This window comes from Xenopus laevis, chromosome 1L (genome assembly GCF_017654675.1).
Source record: "Xenopus laevis strain J_2021 chromosome 1L, Xenopus_laevis_v10.1, whole genome shotgun sequence".
NCBI lineage: Eukaryota > Metazoa > Chordata > Amphibia > Anura > Pipidae > Xenopus > Xenopus laevis.
In genome coordinates, this window is record NC_054371.1 from 161003533 (window position 1) to 161024959 (window position 21427).

The window sequence follows — 21427 nt, forward strand, 5'->3', positions numbered from 1 at the left end:
GCAACTTTGCGCGGAAGCAAAAAGGCAAACGAGGCTTGGAACGCATCCGCTCCCGGAAGTGTAGGAAATGTGTGACGTCGCGTGCATGCATGGCGCTAGGAGGACTAACCAGAGAAGAGCGAAAAGATACACCTTTTCTTGCTGTGCTCTTTGGCCTCTTGCCTCTCTACTAGATGGAATCAAATGAGTGGCAGATGGTAAAGAAGAAGAAATCTGCGAGAAGGAAAGATGTGCTTAACAATGAAAAGCCGCCGGATCTCTCCCATTGTGAATCAGAAAACGATTGTAAGAATCTGACACAGAGAATATTTGGCACCATGTAAGTGATATAATATGTGTGTCTGTATGTTACAGTCGAAATACTGCTGAAGTGCTAAAACAGGGGTAGTACAGTCCACATAAATAAGTCCCTGCCACAGTGAAGGAGATACAGTCTTAAAAGGGTTTTTCACCTGTAGAGAGTGATATTTTGAGACCATTTGCTATTGGTTTTATTATTAAAAGTTTTTGAGTTATTTAACTTTTTATTCAGCAGCTGTCCAGTTTGCAATTTCAGCAATCGGGTTGCTAGAGTCCTAATTACCCTAGCAATCTAGAATATGAATAGGAGAGGGCCAGCTTAAAAAGATGTGGTTTTTTTTGGGCACACTTTTTTTTTTTTGGGGCATGTATTTTGGGAACATGTTACGCGTCCATTCCACAGCAGCAACTGGGATTTTTGAATGTATTAATAAATAGTGTTTTTTACTCAATGAGGGAGTGTGCCCAGTTTTTTTTTTCCAGTATAATCACAGTTTGAAGAGCTCTGTATGAATGCAGGCACCCTGAATTTTCTGCAGTCCAGCTTGAGACACCAAACAAAGGGAGTAGGAGTGAGTCCGAGCTGCTTTGTCAAACCACTATAAACAATTTAAAAAAAGTAGCAATAACAATAAATTTGTAGGATCACAGAGCATTCGTACTTTAGATGGGTCAGTGGCCCGCATTTGAAAGCTGAAAAGAGTCAGAAGAAGAAGGCATATTGAAACGTTTAGAATTAGCCACTCTATAACATAATAAAAGTTAACTTACAGGTCAGCCATCCCTTGACGTCCTTATTACATTCACAACAACTATGGTGCATTACATCAGGGTCCAAATAGGGTGCCTTTATATTCTGGAGTGTGGGAAGAAGTAGACGCTCTCCCAGTGTATTCATTCATTTTCTCATGGTGCCCAGTTGTTCCCAGTAGTACAAAAACTTACTGCTAGGTTAACTGGCATTCTTCTTTAATAACTACTAGAGCTTATCATAATGACATCATTTTCTCATGTTTATTACAGAGAGAACATTAAGACATCAGAGTTTTGGAACTCTTGTCAAAGTAAGTACCATTATAAGAGTGGACAGCTTTCTCATATTGTAGATTACTTCTTTGGTGGGGTTGGTTTCCCAGTCTAAAGGCCCTGCAGAAGGGACATTATGTAACACATGCTTATTCTCCTCCAGCATGGCTAAATAAAATGTCCAGAGTTACCTTCCTACATCGCATAGTAGCCCCTAAGTTGCCTTGATATACAGTTTCAGGCTACAATGTGACACATATGAATTGGAGGAGATTAAGCTCTGGTGACAAAAACTCTTGGCTACACAAGCATTTATGAGAGTCAGATACTTTTTTTTGTATTTTTTTTAATGTCATTATCATTGGTGTGCTAGTCATCGAAATACGAACCAAAGAATTATAATGGAAAATGTCACCGGGGAAACTTTACCTTAAAAAAACAAAATGTTGAAGTTCTGGAGGCTATTCACACATCTTTTATTGTGCATAGGGAATTCTGCTTTACCATTAAACTACATCATTTATACAAGCACACTAGTATTTAGAACCCTGCTCTCAAAATCACATTTTTTTTTAAAAAATGACTTATGTTCTATAATGCAACTAGGTGTGTTTATAGAGGTATAGCATCTATTATTCAGAATGCTTGGTACCTGATAAGGGATCTTGCTGTAATTCAATCTCCATACCTTAAATGAACAGTAACATCAAAAAATGAAAGTGTTTTAAAGTAATAAAAGTAAAATACAGTGTTGCCCTGCACTGATAAAACTGTGTTTGCTTTAGAAATGTTACTAGAATGTGCAGCCATTGAGAGAAGGCTCAGGTTACACAGCAGATAGCAGATAGCAGATAAGCTCTGTAGAACATAATGGTGTTATCTGTTATCCACTATTTAACCTGTGTCATATAGCCTTTTTTCAATTTCCGCCATTGCTCCACAGCAGCTTGTTAATATGAACTATAGTAGTGTTTCTGAAGCAAACAGATCAATTTTACCAGTGCAGGGCAACAGTATGTGATATTGTCATTACTTTAAAACACTGATTTTTTTGTGTTACTGCTCCTTTAAGTGTGCTAAAAGCCATTTAAACATGAAATAAACCCAAAAGGATTGTTTTGCTTCCAATATGGAGTCAGGCAGCTTAGTAACCATCAAGTACAAGGTACTGTTTCATTATTACAGAGAAAAAGGAAATCATCTTTGAAAATTAGAATTATTTGCTTCAAATGTATTGTATGGGATATGGCCTTCCCATAATTCAGAGCTTTCTGGATAAGGGATCCCATACCTGGATTTAATTTTCTAAACGATTTCCAGTAAGTAGTGTCAGTATTTTATAATAGTATGCAGTATTATATTAAGTAAATGAATGTTAATTTTTGGCATGCAGTCCAACAGTTAGTATGCCAGAAAAGATGGGAAGAAAAAACATTACCATACTCATAAAATGAGATTACCACAGATATGGGAGTGAGTTTATAGAATGGTAACATTATTTTTGCAGACAGAATAGATTATCACAAATTATTTTTTTCTTCTCCATCAGAGCCTCTCAAGCAATGCCTGCACATACATGAGACTGCTGCTAAGGACTGGGATCCATGTAAAGGTGTCGGGGCAGATCAGTGCTTTGATATAATAAGCAAGGAAGGACATTTCCGCTCATTAAGCAGTTGTGATTGTGTGTGTTATGGCCTTGGCAATTTTTCCTTATGTGTAACATCTCGATGCCAACTTGCTTTTTTACTTTTGTTCCTGGAACTGTTCAAGGTAAGATGAAATGGAAAAGCAATATAAAAAGACCTTTGCAATAAAGCCCTTTCAAGCAGCTACATTATATTGTGTTGTCCTCTAAGGCCTTTTAAATAAAAAATTTAAATTTCTCTGAAATGAAAGATTATTCATGTGATGTACATTATTATTATTAGTGAGGTAACTATACCATGAACAATGCTTTGTTTTTGTTTTGACTTGGAGATTCCAAGATGCCAGAGCTTCGTTTTTGATCCAATCTTTTCACCTTTGGAGATCTCTGTTCTCCGAGAGCTTGGCTTTAATGTCCTATTAGAGAATGAGGTGAGTGAGTGACAGTACTTCACGGCTAGGCATGTTTAATTACACATAGAAATGATCACAGAATCGTTTTTTTCTGAAAAGTCATAACTATGAACTCCTCATAGATGCCAGTTCTAAACCTGTGGCAGAGGTGTTCATCGTGCTGTTTTTATATTGTTTTCAGTGTTTGTTAAATGTTTGTAAGTTAACTTCTAGTATGTTATAGAACAGTCAGTTCTAAAAAAACTTTTCAATTGGTCTTCATTATTTTTCTTTTATTATTATTATAGTTTTTTGATTATTTGCCTACCTTTTCCAGCTTGCAAACTCCAATCAAATCCGCTCCAGTTATTTACACTTATTTATTATTAAATTTTCCCGAAATTTGCTTTGTGGGATTATTCATTCGATTTTCAGTATTTTTTCCTGGAATTGTCACCCGAAAACTTCGGGGTATTGTGCGAAACCCAGCGCACATCAAAAAATCATTGGGACGTCTCCCATTGACTTATATGCAACCTTGGCAAGTCTGAGATGCCAGATTTTCAGACTCAAACTTTTCCATCCTCAGGGTTTAATAAATTCGTGATTTTTTAACAGTCAGATTTTATTTTAAAAAAAAAATCACTTGCATTTGGAGTTTAGTAAATAACCCCCTTATTGTTATTACTACTTTGTATTACTCATCTTTCTATTCAGGCTCTCTCCTTTTCATATTCCAGTCTCCTATTCGAGTGGTCGCTAGGGTAATTTGGACTGTAGCAAGCAGATTTCTGAAATTGCAAACTGGAGAGCTGCTGAATAAAAAGCTAAATAAAGCAAGAAACACAAATATAATAAACTAAAACCAATTGCAAATAGTCTCTCTACATCCTTCTAAAAGTTAACATAAAGGTGAACAACCCCTTTAAATCTTTTTTATTTTATTTTTTCTTACTGGTGACATAAGTTTGTTTTCCCCTGGAACAAGTTATGACATACTGCAGATGTCACTGCTTTCTGCTTGTACAATTGCCTATAACCAAGCCATTTACTTTCATTTTTTAAACTACCCTGCCCCAGTTAGGCTTAAGCTTTCTTTGCCCAACCTTCCCTTTTCCTCGTGCCTCCAGCCCAAAGTTGATGTGAAAGCTTCTCCTCTCATAAATTTCATGTGTAATGTGTGTCTTGACCAGCAGCTCCCCCCATGTACCAGGTCTCTCCTGTCTTAAAAAACCTTCCAGTCATTTCAGTGCTATTGTAAATCACAGCTGCCTGCTCCAGTGGATATATGTACATCTTTGCAGTCTGCTGTGCTTTTTATTTTTGTATTTTTTTTTTCTTTTACAACATAGCTGACATAAAAAGTACTGCTTGTCTCAGGGGGCCGCTGTTTGATTGCCTAATGCAGGGGTCCCCAACCGCCGGGCCACGACCCACTAACGTGCCACGGACATACTTGAACTGGGCTGCTGGGCCGAGTTTTGTATTTGATGCAACGCATCTGAATTTGACGTGGCGCGCCTGAATATGAAGCGTGCACACGAATTTCATGCTTGTGCACATAATTTGACGCAGGCACATCCAAATATGATGCGAATGACCTGAATTTGATGCAGCGTGCGCAGTTGCTACCCCCGGTCCTTGCAAAAAATAAGGGGTTTACACTAGTCCCTGGGGTAAAAAAGGTTTTGGACTGCTGGCCTACTGCATGGTTAAAGGACCCCCATTTACATAATGCATTACTTAAAGCAAATGCCCAAAAATCTGTTCAGTGCTTCACTGGTTTATTGAGATTGTTGCAGCAGACAGAAACCATCACAATCCTGCCCTAAGTGCACATTACTCGCTACATAATGCTCCCCATCAGTGAATGTTCCGTACAGTATGCATATAAGGAGAGCACGTTGGACCATATGTATAAAAGAAACGCAGCGTTTGCATGTGTTTTTTTTTTTTTTTTAAATCAAGGTCACCCTGAGTTGGAACGTAAAGAACAGGAAAGGAGGTTTGGCATCCAAGGGTGCCAGTTGCATGCTGAGGGGAGATACATCACCATTACATTTCACAATAAATGATAAATAAAAACAAATGAGAAAATCAAATACAATTTGTAAAACAGGTGGGACTATGCCTGAACAACATTTGCCAAAAGACCCGCCCTGCATGGATGTGCATACCCATACGTTTTATATATACCAGGATGCTCGTCTATTTTGCTCCCAGTTAGTAAACTAGATTGGAGGAAGTGCTGTGTATTGCACAAACTAGAGCTGTCTTTTTTTATTCTTTTTTTTTTTTTTTTAGGAGGGAAAACATATTGTGGATAAATCCACAGTTTTTTACATGCTTCATTGCGGGAAAGCTCTGTATAATAATCTGCTGTGGAGAAACTGGTCAGCCAAGTCGCTATCAGAAATGATCATCATTGGCAACAGTTTCAAAGGGATTGAGGAAAGGTATGAATGAAAAGAATTGCACCAGCACCATTAATAAGCATCATTTATTTGCCCCAGCGCAGTAATCAATAGCAAATAATCTGATTTGTTTTTATTCTAGAGCTGCTTAAGATTTTAATAACATAGGGGGCAGATTTATCAAGGATCAAATTGAAAATTCTAATTTCGAGTTTATTGTAGTGTAGTTCGACTAGAGAATAGTCCAAATTCGATTTGAGTTTTCAAAAAGTCGAAATTTATCATGTATTTTTAAATAAATCTCGATTGGTCATTTTTTTCTGAATTTTAAGTTTATGGGAGTTTGTTGGAGTTTTTAGAAACTCCCATAAACTCAATATTCGACCTTTGATAAATCTGCCCCTATAATTAAATGACTATATTGAACATTAAGCAGGATGAGCTGCCAAATTGCACTTGCATCGATGTATAACTGGTATATGCTCCCTAGTATGATTTTATTTTTTAATAAATGTATTAACATAAAGGGCCAGATTTATCAAGGGTTGAATTTCGAGGTGATGGGGCTTTTTTTAAACTCCCATCAACTCGAAATTCGAATTAAAAAAAAAAAAAGACCTACCGAAATTGAATAAAAAAAAAAAAATCAAATTTTTTAACTTCGTGTGAATAGGCTGTATTTGCTCATTCGAATCGTATCCGATCAAATTCGATTCGATGTATTTACAACACAAAACTTTTGATTTTTCAAAGTCCACCAAATGACTCCAAATGGGTTCTAGGAGGTCCACCATAGGCTAAAACAGCAATTCGGCAGGTTTTAGATGGCGCATAGTCGTAGTCGAATTTTTAAAGAGACAGTACATCGATTTTTTTGTTTTCAATTTTGAATCAAATTCCCTAGTGGAAGTACACTAAAATTAGTTCAAAATTTACTTTTAAAAATTCGATTTTTCAATTTGACCCTTGATAAATCTGCCCCAAAGAGTATAGAGTCCTTTGGCACATATAAAGTTATTTTGGTGGCAGCTTGGTGTTACTGTGTACTTAATGTAAACTAAACAGAAGATATATAAACAGGCCCTACATTGCTTTCATATTTCCTAATATATATTTTTTATTCCTGCAGATTATTGTCCAGAATTCTGCAGAGAGATTATGTGTATATCCATAAGGTAAGAACCTTGGTAAGAGATAAAAATATTGGTGAAGATGGTGTTTAATCAGGGCTGTATTTAGGGGGTGATGCCACTTCCGATGTTCTGACAGTGAGCTCTACACCCTCACCCTCAAACTATTTCAAATATATAGGCACCCGAGGGCTGCCCCTAAAAGCTGCTGCCCTAGCCACAGAGCCTCAGGTGCCTATATATAAATAAGGACTTGTGTTTATTTCAGGAATATACAAGAGATAGATGCTCATTTCACACGCAAGCAAAAACATCAGTCCTATTCTCACATCAAACCATTTGAAGTGAAGGTGCATGAGTGATTTGTGTATACAAGGATCTGAGTTAGCTAAACCAGAGCCGCAGTCAGATTGTTCTGCTTTGAGTGTTTGAGTTTAGAAGTATGTCTTAAGAGAGCCACGATTTACAATTAACGTTGTCGAGCGAAGTTGAAATGGGACACTTGAAAAGCTTCCTATATTAATTAAATTGTGAAATGAAAAGATTCAGCAGCATTGAGAAATATATTATCTCTTGAATTAATTATAGAGCTTACAAGCCGTGGAGGAAACACCATTCCCAGAGAACTCGCAGTACAGTGATGTGTTCAACGACACCTCCGTCCACCGCTTCCCCGCCCAGAAACTCAGGACTTTAGCCAATGAATTCTGGGAGTGTGCAGAAGAGCCGTGTTACCAAGAGTGCGAGGATCTGGAGATTATTCGGAATCAGAATAGGTAGCAGCGCAGTTCAACACCCATTCCTACATTCAGCGTTTATGGTGTACAGTATCTTCTCTTGAAGAGTTATTTATACCCAGGGGGCTCTAATTTGGTAGAACTTTTGATGGCAAACCAAGTAAGCCTTTAATACTTGAATATTAAATAAAGTATATATGTTTAAATAATACACAAGCAGGAATCTGTAAAATATATTATAAACAGTGCTTATTATTTTAAATAAAATATACTGCAAATGAATCCATAGAGTTTTCTTCTGTAAAGTCTAATGAGATACAGGCAAATGCCTTAAATTTTGGAAGCATGTATGACATTTCCAAGATGAAGTGGCAAATGGAATATAATAAGGGGTTAATCAAAGTGGATACTACCAATATCTGCATTTTCCTACACATTCCAATGAGGTGCAGTGTATATAGCAGGGGTCACCACTTCTGCCACTTCTTTGCACTGCCCAGCATTCCCTGACAGCTCATCATGCTGAGAGTTGAAGGATGAAATCCAGCCATTTAGGGGGTTATTTACTAAACTTGGATTTTTTCCTGAATTTTTTCAGAAACCCTGAAGCTGAAAAGTCAGAATCTGAAAATCCGCCATCTCAAACCTGTTCATGGCATGATCTACAGTGGGTTTAGACCGGTAATCTGAAAAATTCAAGGTTTTTCAACCAATAATCCCAAAAAATTTAGAGATTTCGGCTTCAAATCCGAAAAATTGTACGATACCGGGTTTTCACTTGAGTTTATCTAGTTTTTTTTTCCAGAACCAACTTTTTTTCGAGTTATTTTATTAATGCATAAGATAAATAATATTGTGGATGAGAGTTTGGTCGAGTTTGGTTTAATACAAATTTAAAAAAATTGAGTTTTAGTAAATAGCCCCCTCAATATGTTTCCTAAGATCATCAAATGTGAAATTCTGCCTCTACAGCTTCACTATGCCCAATATTATGGCGTTCATCAATAACTAAGCAATGACAGCAGTGTAAATTCATTACATTTATTATAGGATATACAAGAGAGCCCAAAAATGCAAAACAATTTGTATAAAAAAAGTAAAAATGAAAATAGAAAAACAACAAAACAAAATCCAAAATAATCTCACAATACCAATACAATTTCCTGACCTCTCTGAATTCACCTTTAATATGCAACTGCAAAAACAAAGGCTCTTTGTAAAATCTCATATGTTTCATGAAGACGTTTGGGGTCTGATTTATTCAGACGGGCGTTAAATTGCACCAGAGAAGTTACCTTTGCAAACAATCAGCATTTTTTTAAAATCCGATGCAAAGTCAGTTCGTCCGATTTTTGTACAGTGCGTGGAGTAAGATCATCCCAATATATTTTGTGTCATGGCGATTGGTCGTTTAGCTGATAGGACAGGTTAGAAGATTTCTGTTGGCTACTGATAAGATCTCTACATGTATTGTCTATCTGATGATATCAGTGGGCAACTGTCACTACTATTTGTCAGACATGTCTTTCCTAAGATTGCTGACTCTCAATTAATGGCCAGAACATCGTCTCATTTGTTCTTTTTACTAGTTTATTTAAACTGAATGGTTAGTGGTAGGTCGGGAGATTGCAACACAATTGTTCATCGGACATAAGGATAAATCAGCATGTCTAGGGTCAGCTTAAGGATGCAAAGACTTGATTAGTTGCCATGGATAATTGCATGAGTGCAATTTTGCACCTATTTTAGTAGATTACTCCTTAGATATTGAAATGTATTTTGGTTACAATATTAGGAATATGGTATACATGGCAGTAAAATGCTGACTGGACATTTTTACAAAAGCAAAAACTGGTCAAAATGGGCACAAGCCTTGAAGTCTGGCCCTTTGCTTTGGCTCCTGGGATGAAGCTGCTGTGTGGCATTGCATGTCAGTTGTGAACATATGCAGCATCGCAGGTCAGAACTAGATCCTGATGTGGAAACAGGCTACATTCCTTGTAGTAGGAAGAAAGCAATATTGTGCCACAACTATCCTCCAAGAACTTCCTTAATTAGGCAAAATAATTGTGGTGTCCATACACTGGCTGCAGAATGTCACATGTATGGAACCAAAACAATCCTCTTTAGCAATCAATATTGCCCAGATTGATCAAGTTAATTGGAAAATGTGGTGACTGCATTTGCCTGTGTACACAGTTCTGCGCATTTATTTCTGAAAAGGATCACTGGGGAACTATAATTCAGTGAAGGCTGCCTAAAGTATTGGCACCCCCAGTGAATGAGCCTTTTCATGTCCTTTAAAGTATGTGTGTAAAGTATGTGTTCGTGTTCTTTTTAATGAGAACCCGGCCGTAAAGAATCTCACTTTTGAAAACGCTGGCATAGTTTTTTTTTTTTTTTTTTTATGTTTCATCTTTAATTTCTGTTGTAATGATTAATGTTTTGTTCAGTGGCCAAGGGAAGTCTTACCTTATTTATGTCTGACTGCAAAGTGAGGCCTAGACCCAAAACAGCAAATTGAGAGGAAAACAAACATTTTCCTGAACACATTTTCAAGGATTTATGATGTAAAGGCCAACATGTTTCAGAGCCAGATGTATATTAAAGTGATGATGGTCACATAAAAGTGTATGGAACCCTTAAGCTAGTGATCCCCAACCAATGGCTCCTGAGCAACATGTTGCTCACCAACCCCTTGGATGTTGCTCCCAGTACTTCGAAGCAGGTGCTTATTTTTTAATTCCAGGCTTGGAGGCAAGTTTTGGTTGCATAAAAATAAGGTTTATGGCCAAACAGAGCTTCCAGTAGGCTGCCAATCCATTTCGGACTACCACATTGCCAATCATAGCCCTTATTTTGCATCCACAGGAACTTCTTTCATGCTTGTGTTGCTCCCCAACTCTTTTTACATTTGAATTTGGCTCTCGGGTTGGGGACGTCTGCCTTCAGGAGACCACAAAATCCTTTACAGGACCACATCTGGCTCCCATTGGCCAACACTTGGACAGCCCTGACCTAAGATACCCTATATGGCAACTAGCTGGTTAGTTCTTAATTATATAAGAAATCATATTTGGTAAGTATTTACCAAATTCTTTGGTTGTATCACTTATATACATCTAATGTATGTATCTTTATATAATGTTGGGATAGTTTGTCTCAATAGGCATTTTCTATGAAAGTACATGGATTTCATTAGCCCTTTGCAAGCCTACAGCTGTTTTGCACCTACAACCTCCAGCAATTCCCAGCAGGCTTCCCATTCCTGCTTTATCCCATTAAATACAAGCCGTCAGAAAGTAATAGCTATACTTTGACCCTGAGTTACTGTATGAAAAGTGCTTTTGAAGCAGTACATTGTTTTGTAGTTCTATTCTTGGCAATGGCATAAAGTATTGTGTTAAATACAAGCAAAGCAATGGCACAAAGCACAGCAACACACACAAGGACATTGACCGCACCGCATTTGAAAACAAATAAAATGACTGGTATATTAAAGCTAAAAGCTGTAGAAAATACCTTTAGCAGGCCTCTTTATCATCACCTTATAAAGACAACTTGTATTAAAAGAATACAAAATTAAGCAACCCACCTCAAAAAAGAAAAATCCCTTATACCAATATTGTAGTTTACAGTTCCCATTTAGCAGCATATCAAAATATGGCGATGCAGAATTCTATACAGTATATCAGACTGCCTTCTGTATCACAGACTGATGCTTGCCAATATGGCTGAGCGTGTAGAACGTACATGTCTATAGTACAGGGAAGTGGCCATTGTGTAGAAAAGGGACATCAACTTGTCCTCAGCTGTAAAGGAATTCTGGGAGTTTTACATCAACAACAGTTGGTCACATGTTGAACATGTTAGCTGGTCTCTTGTTGTTCCTTTGGTTCTTCAGGATCTCCCGGGTTCTCTTTTATGCCAGCTTTCTGCTCGTGGGTCTCTCCATTCTGTTGCTCTTGGGGTGCCACTTCTTGCTCTGGCTCCTCTAAAGCCGAGTCTGCAGAGTCTTTGTTTGACTTTTCATTATCATTTGTCTCGTTTGTCTTTTCATTATCGTTTGGCTCGTTTGTCTTTTCATTATCGTTTGTCTCGTTTTTGCTGAAACATAATACAAATAAGTGAACAAGCAGTTGGCATCTGTTCTGTGTGTAAATGTAACATTGTCTAGAATACTTATGTTCCGGTATTAGTTCCGTGGCCTGTTCCTTACCTTAGGTTAATTCGGATTATGCTATTGATAATATTCAGCTGTTGCAAAAGGGTATCAATTCCAGGAGGAACAATCTGAGAAAAGACACAAATTTAAATAAATAAAAAAACAAACAAACAAACAAACTTTGAGATATTTTAGACTTGAGAGAATGCAGATTTCATATGGAATCATATACCAAGCTCCGGGGTTTCTTTATCATGCTGATTTTGTTCTTCCTAATGCTTCAGTAGAATGTGCACGTTGCCTGTTCCAAATGTATTGCGTTCCTGATCTCATCGAAAGGTTTATTAAATTTGTGCGTGTGTATATACACAGTAGCAGAGTGTTACTAATTAAGAGTTTGGTTTACACTACTTCCTGTTATTTAAAGCTACAGGGGAGGCTATAGGGCTGATGAGAGATGTATTAGGGTACAAGGATATTCCCATCAATGGTGTCGATTATAAATGCTGGGTAAATTTGCACCTGGGCAGCTAGATTTTTATTTTCATTATTCTACCTACAACTGCCTGAAAAAAAATAAATAAATCACGTATTGGTTGCTATGGTTCACTGTCCAGGTGAAATATGCCCAGTGTTTATAAACCAGTAGGCCTTATTTTCAAAGTGCACTTTGTACCCTACCCCATGCTATGGGGCGTATTTTTTATGCAGTGTAAAAAAACAGCAGGATAATACACCACATATCAACCAGACTTTGTCATGTAAAAAATGTCAGTCAAATTTCTTTTCACTTAAGAGTGACTTCTGCCAGAAACAATGTAAAATAACCGCAGCAAATCCGGCGGTCGCATGGCGTAAAATGACACCTTGATAAATTCGCCATTTATTTTACACAGCTTTTTACACAGTTTTTCGGCACATTTCGTTTTACACAGCATAATAAATATACCCCTTAGAGTCCAAGGTGCAGGGGTTTGTTCTCCAAAATGAAGTGCAAAGACCAGCACTTCTATGAATACAGCACTGACTGCATTTGTGAGGGGCTGGGGGCAGTACATAAGCATCCCCTTAGACACCCCCAAGGTTTCTACCACATTCTAGCTCCATGTCTGTGTATTGTATCAGCCCTGGACTGGGAGTCAAAATAGGCCCTGCAATTTAAAGTCCACAGAGGCCCAAATATTCCACACGCCAGCCCACTAAATAGTTACTGTCTATGGCATCTTACAGCAGCCCCCTATGACATTTGCCAGGACCCACAGATTGCCAGTCCAGGCCTGACTGTGAAATATTTCCATGCAATGTACAGTCCAAATGGCATGGCAGCCCTTTCTGACTCGCTGAACTGGGCATACCTGCACATGCGGTAGTGTTGTCACAGAGCCATTTTTGTAGATCTCATTCATGGTTCTCTGCAGATTCACAGCTTGTTGTGTAACGTGCTTCAGGAATGCCGAACTTTCCTTTGTATGTTCATGAAAATCCCCCAGCTGGAAATGATTGGAAACAAAGTACAATATAAAAAATGTGCCCAGTCTCGGCATTTTTGCATTTTTGTTCAGCACAACCAAATCCAAACCATAAAAATCACATTACTTTCAAGCACTGGACATCTAAAAGAGCTAATGTTAGGTACAGAGGAATTCATTTTCCCTTGGGCCTGCATAGGAGGGTTGCTGGCATTGCAATGGTTTATATTGTATGGACGTAGGAGAGTTGCCACAATTAACTGTTGTTGCTAGGAGTATGATGTTAAAGGGCAAGATTATCTCATGCCATGATTGGGATTGGGAACCACATGTTATTAAAAGAGAACTAACCTCCCCCCCTAGTAAAAAAAGACCCCTTAACTGCCTGCCATCAATCCTGTCTCCCTTCCTGCACTGTTAAAAGGTACCCCTGACAAAAAAACCTAACCCTAAAATGCAGAGCAGTGCAACAGAATTCCCTGGCACCATCTTCTGCCTGTTTACATTCTGTTCTGGCCTCACCTCTAACACTAAACCTGCGGGAGCATGCGCAGTTAAATCGGATTCCTGACTAGGCCCAACTGCACATGCTCCAGCAGGCTTCGTATCGGCGAAGAGACCCGAAAGAATGCAATGGTGCCAGGGAACTCTGCTCTGCATTTTGGGGTCAGGTTTTTTTTTCAGGGGCACATTTTGACTAATGCACAGTGCAGAGATGAAGAGGGGAGTGGGGCAATGGCAGGCAGTTAAAGGGGGCTTTTGTTACTAGGAGGGGAGTTTGGGGGGGGGCGTAAATAAGGGGTGCCAGAGCAGATACCTCTTCTTCTGGTGGGTGGATAGCTTGCTCGTTTGAATCCATCACTCACCCTTCCTCCCAAAATATCTTAATGTATCCTTTCATTATTTAAAAAAAATTGTCACATTATGGAGGAAAATTTGAGGTTTAACCAAAGGACTCATGGCTAGGAGCTGGATAAGGCTGAGCCTTTTCACAAAAGGTCAAAGGCCTGTTAAACGGACGGAGGCTGGCTAGGTGTCATTGCCATAAATACATACAGATTCAGTTAAGTGGTCATATTCATTTATTTGCCATTAATTCATTTGCTATTAAAACTTTATTGAGTTTCAGTAAATGCTGCCACCTTCTTCCTATGATGTCTTGTCTCTTTATTGCATGTACAGCATACCTCTCCTGTGCCAAATTCTCCCTGGTATTTAGACTAATCTTTGGTGGAGGATTTAGTATTTTGGAGGAATTAAAAAATAATGGATTCAGTGGACCCCCCCCCCAAAAAAATAATGGTGGATTGCATGAGGGAGGGGGCTTTAACCTAAAATGTCTAAAGTGGTAGAGGACCACAATATGGTGCAGTTTAAACCAAAAATCCATATTATTAATGTCAGCTTTCCTTTACACTTTTATCATATTCTCACAAAAACAATAAACAGATCTACTATTGGAAAGGGCCCTCTGCCTCTTGAATTGATTATTGGATGTTTTGTATGGTTTTTTTGTATGCATATATTAATGCTGCGGAATATGCTGCCATTTTATAAATACATGTTAATGATAATAATACTCACCAAGGCTTTGTATATGGTGTAGGTTTCTTTTTCATGCTGCATGGCTGCTCTGAACTCTGCTTTGCTTGTATGTGCCAACGCTATTAAATGATGGCTAAACATAAGAAAGAATAAAGCATTAATATGAATCAAACATGAAATTCATACACTGAATTCATTGGTGAGGAAGTCAGGGGTGTTTCACAAATACTTCATTGCAAATATGTTCAAGCTCTGTGATCATATTTGGCTTAAATAGCACTGCAGTAAAAGGTAAAGGTTCTAAAGGACAGTGTTCCAGCTTCTATGAACAACATTTACTGCCCTATTTAGCCTGCAATGGGTTTACCTTCAAAAAGAGACCAAAGCCATTTATCTGACATCTCTTAGCTTAATACTTGCATATGCATGCATTTTTGGTATGCTTTAAAATTTTGGTATTCTTTAAAATCCCTTTAAAATTCCAGGGAATCTGAGAAATCCCACCTGGAGATTTGTTGCACAAATGCCATGTGTTAAATTCAGGTTCTGTATGTTCACGAATGAAGAGTACCATATGAACCCACCTCTGCCCCACCCCAGCCATGCTCAAGCTATCTCCACCCTCTCCTAACCCAACCGGGGCAAAAATACGCCAGCGACGGCTTCGCACCCATCGCTAAACTAAAATTGTGAAAACTAAAAAGTTGTGTCCAGGGCGCCGAACGCTGATGAATTTTGGCTAGCGTTACTTCGGCAATCAAAGCGAAGATGCGCTAGCATTAAATTTTGCATAACAAAACTTCGTTAGAGGTCTTCGCTCAGGCTAATTTGTATACGGCGGGAAATTATAAAGTTGAATGGACGTATATGTTGTAGGGAACCTTAATAAAGAAAATAGAGTTGTTATAATGCCCTACAACTCTAAAAACCACTCAAAATATGATGTAAGTAACAGAAGATTAAGGAAGATCTATGCACTCCAATGCACTTTGTCTGGTCTGAGCTGGCGAAGGCAAGTCTGGCGAAAAAGGTAACGTTCAGTAAAATCCGCATTTCATTGAATTTGCGGAGTAACGTCCATTCGCCAGAGCGAAAATTCGCCTGGTGTTAGAGTGCGAATGAGCGGTAGTGTCTGTCTTTTTCGCTAGCGAAGTTATATCTGCGCCTGTTTAGTAAGACGGCAAAGTGCCTAAAAACAGTAACGCTGGCGAATCATCACTTCGCCTTAAGTAAAGCTGCCCCCATATGTCCAGCTCCACTCAAGCACAATCCAGGCCCTACTTATATAATATGGTTCTGCCAATAGAGCTACATTTTAAACTGCTGAACCAGAGGCACCGACTTTTAACACAGTACTGAATTACAGGGAGGCAACATCATAATACAGACATGACATCTTTTATCCAGAAACCCAATATCCAAAAAGCTCAGAATGGCAGGAAGGCCATTCTCTGGGAGATCATTCTATTTTTATTTTCATCATTTTCTTTTTTTTTTCTGTAATAATAAACCGTAGCTTGTACTTGATGGTAACTAAGTTACATGAATCCATATGCATGGCAAAATAAACCTATTGGGCTTATTTATGTTTTTTTAGTCGATTTACGGTATGGTGATCAAAATTAGAGAAAACCCCCAGGTTACAAGCATTCTGGATAATAGATCCTATACCTGTACTGTGAGGAAGAAGGGAGGAATGGGAGTGAAATACACTCCACTGTGCAAGCAGAAAAAGCAGCTATTGTTAAATGTATTACTTACTTCAACTGCAAATAAAAATGTTTAATTTTGATAATATATTCCCTTTGAATCATAGCACAGACAGTGTATAATATAGAAGGCAAAATATAAGTGATATGAACCCCCTTGAGGCCAAGCTTTTGCTACACATCTATTTGCATAATCTCTTTATCCCCCAAATGTGTATATGAAATGAACAAAGTAATTCCATGCTCGGATGTGCTCCAGAGCAACTTGTTATATGATTAGATATCATTCTGAGGCAATCATTTTTATTTAAAAGTGACAAAAATGTCATTATAGAGTATGTGAAATTTTATAGCAGGGGAATAATCCTCCTATCTGATATAAGATAGATAAGTACTGTACCATTCCAGGTTGAATAGTACAGGGTACCATTGGGTTCCAGAAATCATATGAAAGAAAGAGTCCCAATAAAATGCACATTGATTATATATTTAGGTTGCTACGATTGTGGATACATGTGAAAAATGTTTTATAAGTAAACATACCTAGAATTGCAGGTATTAAAGTAAAGAAAACCCCAACATGAAATTTTATTAAAGTGCATGTAAGGGACCTGTTATCTAGAATGCTTGGGACTTTGGGGTTTTCCATAATTTGTATCCCCATACCTTAAGTCTACTAAAAAAAAATCCTTTAAACTTTAATGACATCCCATAGGAAAGGAACAAATATATCCAAGTTGGGATCAAGTACAAGGTACTGTTTTATTATAACATAGGAAAAAGGAAATCATTTAAAAAAAAAAATTAAATTGTTTAAAATGGAGTTCATGGGAGATAGCCTTCCCTTAATTCTGGAAAACAGGTTACTGGATAACAAATCCCATACCTGTATTATTAAAATGTGGTGAAATAAAATGTAAAATCCAGGCAATATACTCATTGAAATGTATTCGAATTGCAAAAGAAAGGCCAATAATGTGGGAACATTACATTGATGATTTTTTTTATACCTGAGGGCGACATCCAGTGATTTGTTTCCAAAATATTTCTTATTGGTTTCCAAGGCTTTTTCAAGGAACCTGAGAGACAAGTCGCATTCGAGAACAGCCTGGAGAACCACCCCAATATTACTCTGTACAAATGAGAACAAAAGTAAGGTTCATTGGGTTACTTCAGCCAAAACCTTATCCAATCCAAATCCAAACAGTTTGGGGCATAATTATGAAAACAGGAACATTTATAATCATTGATTAATGTAGTTCATGGGAAAGTGTTTGTTGGTAACTCTGATCAGGCATTCACCATTGTGTTTAGTGGGGTGTATGGGCTTAGCATTATTAAAGGACCAGTAACATTCAAAAAATTTTAAAAAAAAGTTAGTCTTAGTATATATATATATATATATATATATATATATATATATATATATATATATATATATATATATATATATATATATATATATATATATATATATATATATCGAGAAAAAAAACACCAAGACTGTTTATACTTTAAAATCACAAAGTCTTTATTAAGAAATAACTTACCAAATCTCCACTTGCGGTTCTCTTCAGAAAGCAATCGGGCAATCCATCGTGCGGCACTCAATTTCTCCTCGGAATCGAGTGCCGCACGATGGATCGTTGCTGTGTCACCTTTTCTGAAGAGGAGCGCATGCGGAGTTTCGGTAAGTTATTTCTTAATAATGACTTATCGATTTTAAAGTTTAATTTGTATTGTTTTTTTTTTTTTGATGTATATTTAATTTTTTTTTTATATTACTGGTCTTTTAATGCTGCTAAATATAAATGCAATGCAAGTTAACGGAGGCTCTAACTATTTGGAAAGACGGTTTTCCGTGCTGGAACAAAAGTAAAAGGTAAATCTGACAGGATATGCTTTTTCTTTTACCAAGAAGTTACCTTCAGACCCATATTATCATGTGGCTACAATTTAAAAGACAAGCTCATTTATGCTCAAAAATTATAACGATTTGTTGACTGTATGCAGATTGTAATATGTAAATGAAGGAAATAAATGTGTTCATTATTCAGCTGATGTGTTTCTTGAGTCAGAGCTATAATGTAATAAAAGTCGCAAAGAGAAAAACAATTCGCACCAATAAGCATAAACATTCACATCTCGCAATGTAATATTCTTCCTTAAACTATTATTGCATTGCGAATTTTAATTGCACACTTTTAACAAGCGCTTGAAGGTGTTATAATCTTTTGGAGCAAACATAACAACTTTTTCAGTAAGAAGTTGTATTACATTCACTGTGCATTGGCACAAATTATAAAATTCGCAAACTTTCTTCCACTGTGGGAAGTGGTTGCCAAACAGTTCTGGGTTCACAAAAGCTATATTAAATCTGCGCAAAGGCATAACTTTTCGCATTGCGAATACTTTTTCCCATTACCGACTTTTATTACATTCCCCCACTAGTACTAGTGTGTGAGTGAAAGCAATGCATGGATGTGAAACTTACGTCTAAGGTAGCCATGGACGGGTGATCTTCGCCAGTAACCAGTAGCAATAAGTAGCGAGCCCGGTATAAAAGCTTCAAGGAGACTGGCAACTGCCCACTGGCAAAACAGTAGAGAGAAAGGAGGACCTAAAGCAACAAGAAATATTTTGATTGATTACAAATATCAAATCAAAGTGAAATACTTAGTGCTTTTTTTTTTTTGCAGATATTTTGATAACTGCCTTATATGAGGCACTTAAACAGGTACCGGTATGGGATCTGTTATCCGGAAAACAATTATCCAGAAAGCTCCGAATTACGGAAAGGCCATCTCCTATTTTATTTAAATAATCCAAATTTTTAAAAATTATTTCCTTTTTCTCTGTAATAATAAAACAGTACCTTGTACTTACTCCCAAATAAGATATAATTCATCCTTATTGGAGGCAAAATATCAGCACCAAATGTTCTATTTGGAAGGTTCACCTTTAAGTTTACTTTTAGCATGTTATAGAATGGTCCTTTCTAAGAAACTTTTCAACTGGTCTTCATCATTTATTTATTTATTATTTTTTTTTAATTATTCTGACTCATTTCAGCTTTCAAATGGGGGTCACTGACTCCATCTATAAAGTGAATGTTCTGTAAGGCTACAAATGTATTGTTACTGCTACTTTTTATAATTCATTTTTCTATTCTGGCCTCTCCTATTCATATTCAAGTCAATACATGGTTGCGAGGATAATTTGGACCTTAGCAACCAGATTCCTGAAATGGTAAACTGGAGAGCTGCTGAATACAAGGCTAAATAACTCAAAAACCACAAATAACAAAAATTAAAACAAATTGCAAATTGTCTCCGAATATCACTCTCTACATCATACTAAAAGTTTGTTTAAAGGTGAACAACCCCTTTAACTACTTTCAGCTCGGCTGATATACAAAGCTGTCTGAAGTCTATCAAACAGACACAAATAACTTGATAACATTACACATCAGAGATACGTACATAGTCTTGGATTGTGTTGGTGTGATCATATCCCAGAGTCCTCTCTGTCATTATCACAGCTTTCTGCTGATTATCCAATGCCTGTTGAGAGACCATATGCACAAAAACTCATCATCAAGTGGTTTGGGCTTTAGTAGTTGCATATTTTTGTATTAAAAAACATTCATAATCTCTTGACAGTAGTGTTAGCAATTGCCTAGAATGTAGGCAATCACATTTGGTAGAAAGGATGTTATAAATTTGGATCCGGCCCTTACTTCTGCTATGTCTCCCAAGATAAACTTGACCCTGGCGAGCAAACGCAGACAGACAGCAATCTCTGGATGCACCGCTCCATACACGCTATTAAAGTGCACCAAGGCTTCATTTAACAGGATGGCAGCTTGCTTCAGGCACCCTATAGGGACACACACAAGACGTTCATATTTTTCAATATCTGTTTCTATTTTCTGTGATTAAATTACCTCCAAAATGCAATTATTTTACATAAACATTTCAAGCAATAGTATAGCAAAGCCTAACAAACAAGATCACTAATTAGAATCCTAATGGTTCCATTATTATGACTTGTACGACAAATGGGTCCTAAGCTTCTGTTCCGTCTGAAAATTTTCTTAAGCCTCAAAATAATGCAGGAACTTCATTGGAGCTCAGCCATGAGGTTTTTAAAGGTTTTTTTCTCCCAGATTTCAAAATGTTGATATGCTATGTTTACATAATGTGAAAGACTAATATAGTTCATATAAACCTGATTGGCTTTAACTGATTCGATTTATATGTTTAAGTGAGATAAGAAAGGGTAGCTGAACTAAATAAAGCATGTGACCGATTCTTTAGGCAATAGCTATATGTTAAGATCAATCTAACTGAGTGAATAGACCCTCTCAGTATATTTATGGAGGTTATAGTAGTACACTACCCCATCATACTTATTACAGCATATGCTCAGAATCATAGGGAGGCTTTAGATTCTAGATCCAATTCAAGAAGTAAAGGTGCGTACCTTGCTGCATGCTGATTTGGGCTTTATTAACCAGCTCATTTGCTTCTTTGGTCTTAATGTGTATGTGTTTTACCACTGGAAACATATTTAAAATGTCTTCTTCTGTCAGTGCTGGTTTATGGCGACTTTCAAAGTTGTATTCACGCAGAAGAACCTAAACAAAAGCAGCAATATAGGTCAAAATAGTATATTTTTGTGATTTATTGGTGATTGTCACTGACCCCTCTGGTCAGTTAGAGTACAACAGGTGGGTAGGCTCGGCATTACCAAGACAACAGATACAAATTGCTAAAACTCATTTTTCTTAATGTGAAAACAATTCTGGAATATGGAACTTCACTACAAAGCTAATATGACCCACCCACATTTCAGGACAAATTAGAAGAGGTAGCTGGATGCTAATTCCT

The 21427-nt window shown here is 37.3% G+C and overlaps 2 protein-coding genes across 5 annotated transcripts in view; one reads left to right on the forward strand and one right to left on the reverse strand.

Moving 5' to 3' along the window:
• The first annotated feature begins 49 nt into the window (after positions 1-49).
• Positions 50-7929, forward strand: srrd.L (SRR1 domain containing L homeolog). 4 transcript variants are annotated; one of them, XM_018261231.2, is made up of 7 exons: positions 51-319; positions 1324-1364; positions 2876-3099; positions 3307-3405; positions 5671-5822; positions 6910-6967; positions 7499-7929. In XM_018261231.2, the coding sequence occupies exons 1-7, from the start codon at positions 174-176 to the stop codon at positions 7688-7690; spliced, it is 912 nt and encodes a 303-aa protein (XP_018116720.1). In that variant the 5' UTR covers positions 51-173; the 3' UTR covers positions 7691-7929. The 4 variants fall into 4 exon arrangements, with proteins under 4 accessions (XP_018116736.1, XP_018116720.1, XP_018116745.1 ...); XM_018261238.2 differs by having other exon boundaries at positions 53-319; positions 6910-6955; XM_018261247.2 differs by lacking the exon at positions 3307-3405 and having other exon boundaries at positions 50-319.
• Positions 7930-11157: 3228 nt separating this feature from the next.
• The window catches only part of LOC108715794 (clustered mitochondria protein homolog), a 32840-nt gene continuing 22570 nt past the window's right edge, over positions 11158-21427 (reverse strand). The window contains exons 18-26 of the mRNA XM_018261267.2: positions 21021-21174; positions 20275-20414; positions 20018-20098; positions 19030-19155; positions 17546-17667; positions 14866-14959; positions 13168-13302; positions 11867-11940; positions 11158-11754 (exon numbers count right to left, since the gene is read on the reverse strand). Coding sequence (XP_018116756.2) covers positions 11517-11754; positions 11867-11940; positions 13168-13302; positions 14866-14959; positions 17546-17667; positions 19030-19155; positions 20018-20098; positions 20275-20414; positions 21021-21174 — 1164 coding nt within the window. The 3' untranslated portion in view covers positions 11158-11516. The remainder of the gene's footprint in view (positions 11755-11866; positions 11941-13167; positions 13303-14865; positions 14960-17545; positions 17668-19029; positions 19156-20017; positions 20099-20274; positions 20415-21020; positions 21175-21427) is intronic.